This window comes from Vicia villosa, unplaced genomic scaffold (genome assembly GCF_029867415.1).
Source record: "Vicia villosa cultivar HV-30 ecotype Madison, WI unplaced genomic scaffold, Vvil1.0 ctg.000920F_1_1, whole genome shotgun sequence".
In the NCBI taxonomy this organism is placed as follows: Eukaryota; Viridiplantae; Streptophyta; class Magnoliopsida; order Fabales; family Fabaceae; genus Vicia; species Vicia villosa.
In genome coordinates this window covers 1-6,936 of record NW_026705414.1, presented here as the reverse complement: position 1 = coordinate 6,936, position 6,936 = coordinate 1, and the positions used below count along the sequence as shown (strand labels likewise).

The following is a 6,936-nucleotide window of genomic DNA, read 5'->3' as shown; positions in this document are numbered from 1 at the left end:
GCTCAGATGCGCACTAATTTACTTGAGGTCTCATCCTGCTACTTTATCTTGAGCTTTAACATCATGGTCTTCGATTATCTGTGAACCCATTGACTCACACCTTTCATTCTTATAAAAGGCTGGTATTACCGACCCTCTTGAGTTTCCAGTAGCGCTTGATGCTTTAGTTGGAATGACCATGGTTTTCAAGGTCAAATGGCAACCTGATTGGGAAAATGCGTCTGTTATGTCTATATTTGAAGATGACATTGTAAAAAAGGATATACCGCGTTCATTTGGACAGGAATTGGTACGTGTTTTTTTCTGGACTACATTATTATACATATAGTCATATATATACATTTTAAATTCAGGCATTAACGTTTCTACCTTTTTTATTAGCCTAATTCCCAGAACATGCTAACTCCTAATCTAACACAGGTATGTTCAACCACTTATTTTTATTATTCCCATTTCTCTTTATGGTTTATCCTTCTTTCCTTTAATAAATCACTGTTTTTCTTTTATATTGGCTAAGAACAATGAGAGTGTTGTTGAGGCTTCGCATTTGGATGATTGGGACATCTTTCCGGTAATACCCATTTCCAATTTCGTATTGTCTACCTAATACCAGTGACTTCCACACCTGCTATATCGCTGATATCTTTGTATTATACCAATGACTTCTACTCCTGCTATATGTTAATGGTTCAGTTGTTCTTCTTATCAGGAAACCGATATTACGTCTGATGCATTGCCGGACCCTGTTACACCAACTTCAGCTGCCAAACGGATTGCTCCACATGAATCACATGACATTACTCCTTTATCTCAGACGTCTGAAGTACAACGGTCTTCCACAAAGATGAAAAAGCATATCAAACTGGAGAATTAGCATGCTTTCCATTAATATCAAGTGAAAACTATCTTTTGTAATCTGCCTAAGTCAACAGTTATTAGAATTTTACTCTCCACCTAAAACATCACTACTTTTCAAGGGCAGCAATGGTTGTATAATATTATAATTAATGCTTATTTTGGTTTAAGTAATTCCTCTTCTTTATAACTAATTCATCATGCTCTTTATATTTTCCAGCTTATTTAATCAAGAAATTATAATTATTTTCCCAATCCATATTACCATCTATGTTTCTTATTAGATCAAAACATTTTTACAAATTCTATGACTTTAAATGGCTGATGTATAAAATAAGCTATATTGCCAACGAGCCTACTCAGTTTGCCAACGACCCAAATTTTAGTAAAGCACAAGATCAGCTTTCAGTTAATTTGGTGATTCAAAACTTTGGTGACTTTATTAACTTTTCTGATTAACAAATAATCATATATATTATATTAATATTTAATGATACTTTGATATACAAACTTTTCAAAGGGTCCCTACAGTAACGTCAATGATGCCTGATCCCTAAAGCATAAAATGATCCATTTACTTCTCTCACTCTTCAAGTCAATTGATGGAAATCTACAGGCTGGTTTTTTCGGACCCCACTCCTGAAATTGTCCTTTTCAGCAAAATCTATTTTCTCTTTACCAATGCACATCAGGGGATCTGCTTAATGTAATCTTTCTATTCCCAATGCAGCAAACTTGAGTATCTAGCAACACACAAAAAGTATAACATGGCCCCACTTTATTCGAATTTTCCAAAGTTTAAAGTATCATACTTTTTGTTTAACAAATATGCTTTTTAAATCAAAACTTTTCACATACATTTTCACTTCCCGCCTCTGTACCCCACTAAACAATTTACTATGCTTTCAAAAGTTTAAATTTCATATTCTATTTTTGCAAACAACCGCCAACACTGTTACCTTCTTCATGTTGTTCATTCCAACATCACCACCACTATGTATGCATACACAATTTCACACCAGAAAAACACAAACAGCTTCTGCATTTTTTCCCTTCAGAATGACACAAAATATTTGAGTAACTTGCATTGTCACCATTGCCTCCTTTCCATATATTAACATGGATTTAACCGTGTATCATTACAAGGAACCATTGTCATCATCTTTTTTTTCCATCTTCTAAGAACCTCTTTTCCACATTTTTCCATCAACCACTAAGAATCTTGGCATAAATGGAACCTCCACATTTTTCCAAGGAACAAAGCCCGACTTTCCTGGCTAGAAAGAGAAGAAGACTCAGCTTGATCACAAAGAAAAACAACTCCACCAATGTTAATTCCTCCCAATCCCCTCATCAGCATCTCACACCCATTCCAAATTCCGTGACATTTGAAAATACTGTCAATACACCTCCTACATCAACCCAACACCAATGTCCTATTTCAACTAACCATCGAATGACCAACATCCTTCCTATTCACCTTGCCAATAAGGAAAATGTTTACCCTTATTTCAGAAAAAACCCAACAACTACTCCCATTCCAACTACGCCTTCCATGGAATATACACCTTTTCCCACAACTACATCAAAATCGTCTCACCCAGCTTCTTCAAGTCGTCCTCTGAAAAGAAATAACACTCTTAAGACACCCTGCTTTACTCTTCCACTTAGACAAAATCTTATTAACAGCTTCAATCAAACCATTCTTCCTCATAAACCAATTGTTAATGCACCTTTCAACCTTCAGACAACATCCCAAACTATTTTGTCCCAGAGCCCACATTATGCTTTTTATACAAATTTGGGTTCTATTGATTACTCAAATGATGATACCTGCAGCCAAACTGATTCGGACAACGCTATGGAGCCCAATTCGGATTCAGATGAAGATCAAACTGAAGTTCCTATACCGAATTCCCATGATGAAGGTCAAATTTTTTTAACACCCACATATCTTTATATTCTTCATGTTACTTTTTTTTACAATTTTTCCTTTTCCCCAAATATAGTATACTCTGATATTGGAGATCCTGTATGGGAGTGCACACACTGTGGTGCCTATATGTGGTATCAGGAGCGTAAAGGGAACTCAAGACATACAACTATACCAAAGTTCAGTTTATGTTGTAAGGGAGGAAAAATTGTTGCACCATTATTGGTAACACCACCACCACTTCTTAACACTCTTCTGTTCGATCCCAATTTGAAAGATGCAAATAATTTCCAAAACAACATACGAACCTACAATGCAATGTTTTCGTTTACATCCCCTGGAATGAAGTTTGACACTTCCATCAACGAAGGCGGAGGTCCTCCAACATTACGACTGCACGGACAAACATGCCACAGAATCGGAAGTTTGCTTCCTGAACAAGGACAAATACCAAAATATGCTCAACTATATATTTTTGATACGGACAATGAAGTTAACAACATAATCAAATGTTTCAAGTTTTGTTTTCACCTAACTCATTATTTTTCTTTACATTGCAAACTTTTTTTATAGATTAACATGGCATATTTTTCATGACAGGGACAGCAAAAATGTGGACAGGTCTATTGTAACTAAGTTAAAGTTGATGTTAGATGAATATAATCCCCATGCCAAAGCTTTTAGAATGGCAAGGGATATGATGAAACAAACAGGTTTTCAAGATCTTAAACTGAAACTTATTTCGGAAAGATCTTCCGACGGTCGTGTCTATAACCATCCAACTGTGTCGGAAGTTGCTGCTCTTATCGTTGGTGACGTGGACACCGCATCTAAGAGAGACATCGTTGTTCAACATCGTGATGGTCATCTACAACGGATAGATGAGTTTCATTCAGCTTATCTATCCTATCAATATCCGATGATATTTCCATACGAAGAAGATGGATACAGAGATAATATACTACATAAGTTTAAACATGAAAAGCAGGTTACCAAGCAAAATCGTCAAACTATCAAAGATTGGCTATGTTTCCGATTGCAAGAACGAAAAAATGAGGCGAGGACACTTCTGCACTCAAGGAGACTATTTCAACAGTTTTTAGTGGATGGATATACAATGATGGAATCAGAACGACTTAACTGGTTGAGAAAAAATCAATCCAAGCTAAGAGTTGGGAAATATACAAGGATTAATGAACAATGTGAAAGCAGTCAGCAGCAAGCGCATTCTAAAACTGGCAGAAGAGTTGTCTTACCATCCTCATTTGTAGGTAGCAAGAGATATATGGATCAATTGTATTTTGATGGAATGGCTATTTCCAGTGCAATTGGTTTCCCTGATTTATTTATAACATTTACCTGCAATCCTAAATGGCCTGAGATTACACGTCACCTATCCAAAAGGAATTTAAACCCAGCTGATCGTCCGGACATAGTTTCAAAGGTCTTCAAAATGAAGTTTGACGAACTTATGGTTGACATAACAAAGCGACATGTTCTTGGAAAAGTGCTGGCATGTAAGATTTGCAGTTATTGTATTTGTTTAAAATCCATTTCATAACTATTATTTATGGACTCATGTTAAATTATTACCTTTGTTTGCAGACATCTACACTATAGAATTCCAAAAAAGAGGATTGCCACATGCTCATATTCTCATTTTTTTACATCCACAAAGCAAGTACCCAACCCCACCTGATATTGACAACATAATTTCAGCGGAGATACCGGATCCCCAACTGCATCCTAGGCTGTATCAGTTAGTTAAGACACAGATGATGCATGGTCCATGTGGTCTTGCTCGACCGAAATGTCCCTGCATGAAAAATGGCAGATGTTCAAAGTTTTTCCCTAAAAAGTTCAGTGAAACTACCATTGTTGATCATGATGGTTACCCGGTTTACAAGAGAAGTTCACAAACTTTTACCGTTACTAAAAACGGTATTACCTTGGACAACAGATCTGTGGTTCCCTATAATACCAGGTTACTTCTTAAATATGATGCTCACATCAACATGGAGTGGTGTAACCAAAGCACCTCAATCAAATACCTCTTCAAATACATTCACAAGGGTTACGACCGAATCACTGCATCTGTTTCGCGATCAAGAACATCATGCAATAATGCTGAGAAGGTAATTGATGAGATTAAAGAATACCTTGATTGTAGATACGTATCACCAGCTGAGGCATGTTGGCGGCTATTTTCTTACAAGATTCATGGAAGGAAACCGGCTGTTGAACGTATGTTCTATTATCTTATCGGTGAGAAGCCATTGTACTACACTGATTTTGAAAGGATGGAAAATGTTTTGGAAAAAGCAAGTATAACTGAATCTATGTTTACTTCGTGGTTACTCGCAAATGATCGGTATGAGGAAGCACAACAATTGACATATGGGCAGTTTGTTTCTAAGTTTGTATATGTCAAGAAAACGCGCTCATGGAAACCAAGGAAAAAAGGTTTTACAATTGGAAGGCTCATTTGGGTTCCACCAACAACCGGGGAACTCTATTATCTAAGGATGATGCTAACAGTGGTGAAAGGACCAAAAACTTATGAAGATATTTGTAAGGTCGGAGACAGACAATACGACTCATTTAGGGACGCATGCTTCGCAATGGGTTTCCTGGAAGATGATAGAGAATATATAGGTGCTATTAAAGAGGCCAGCCACTGGGGATCCAGACATTTCTTGCACAAATTATTTGTTGTTATGCTACTTTCTGGGACTGTCAACAGACCAGCAAATGTATGGAAGAAAACATGGATTCTGCTTTCAGATGGTATCTTGCACTCCCAAAGGACTTTGGCAAATAACAAAGGTAGATCAAAATTTATATATTCATACTATTTTCAATACAATTTGAATGCAAAAAGTTAATCAATTTTTATCGTATACAGCTTTGGTGCTAACTGAAGAACAAACAAAGATGTTGACGTTAATTGAAATCGAAATCCTGCTGCAAGCAAATCGCAGGAGTCTTAAAGATTTCAAGCCTATACCATATCCAGATGATTATGTGCTGCAACAACTGGGAAACCGATTGATCTATGAAGAGAGAAATTATGACATCGATCTTATGAGGTCACAGTACCATAATCTTTTCACTGCTCTGACAGGTAACTTACTTTATCAGTCAATAATAAATTTCATAGTGAAATAACGATACACCAATTGCTTCCTAATTCAATTTCATATTCTTCAAGATGAACAAAGGGCAATATTTGACAAGATAATGTTGGCTGTTAACAATCAAAAAAGGTGGGGTATTTTTCTTACATGGATACGGAGGCACTGGAAAAACTTACATGTGGAAGACACTTGCAACTGCTATGCGGTGTAAACATCGAATTGTTTTAATAGTAGCTTCGAGTGGAATAGCATCATTATTATTACCTGGAGGCAGAACTGCTCATTCTAAATTCAAATTGCCTGTGCCCACATTGGAAAACTCTACCTGCAATATTGAATATAATGATGAATACGGACAGTTACTTGGAGAAACAGATTTGATCATTTGGGATGAGGCCCCTATGGCAAGCAAATATTGTTTTGAAGCACTTGACAAGACATTAAAGGATGTTATGAGTACTGATAGAAACTCTGAGGTTATTTTTGGTGGAAAGGTAGTAGTATTTGGTGGAGATTTTAGACAAATCTTGCATTTTATTCCTAGGGGTAGTAGATCCGATATTGTTCACGCTACTATAAATGTGTCTTATATATGGCACTCATGTCAGGTTTTGACTTTAACCAAAAATATGCGTTTGAAGGGTGGTCGGACTGATGTGGAAACAAAAGAAATTGATCAGTTTTCAAAATGGCTATTGAAATTGGGTGAAGGGCGACTTTGTGAGCCTAACGATGGTCATGCTGAAATTGACATTCCACGTGATATGTTAATAGAACAGTTTGATGATCCTATTGTTTCAATTGTTGACAGTACCTGCCCTGCTTTTTTGGATAACTTTAGATCTTACGATTACTTGAAAAGTCGGGCTATATTGGCATCAACAATTGAAGTTGTTGAACAAATTAATAATCATGTTCTAAACATGATGCCAGGTATTATTTTACCCCTTAAATACTTCATTTTTACTTTTCAAGTCACTGTAATAATATATATATGTTCTAATTTATCTA

General features: G+C 36.3%; 1 protein-coding gene across 1 annotated transcript; it reads left to right on the top strand.

Moving 5' to 3' along the window:
- Positions 1 to 2,086: 2,086 nt before the first annotated feature.
- LOC131632231 (uncharacterized) lies at positions 2,087 to 6,858 on the top strand (the record flags this gene model as incomplete). The annotated part of the gene is made up of 6 exons (XM_058903013.1): positions 2,087 to 2,783; positions 2,865 to 3,306; positions 3,389 to 4,305; positions 4,394 to 5,575; positions 5,694 to 5,912; positions 6,055 to 6,858. Coding segments are annotated over exons 1-6 (4,261 nt in total), but the record flags the coding sequence as incomplete, so codon positions are not given.
- Between the last annotated feature and the right edge of the window lie 78 nt (positions 6,859 to 6,936).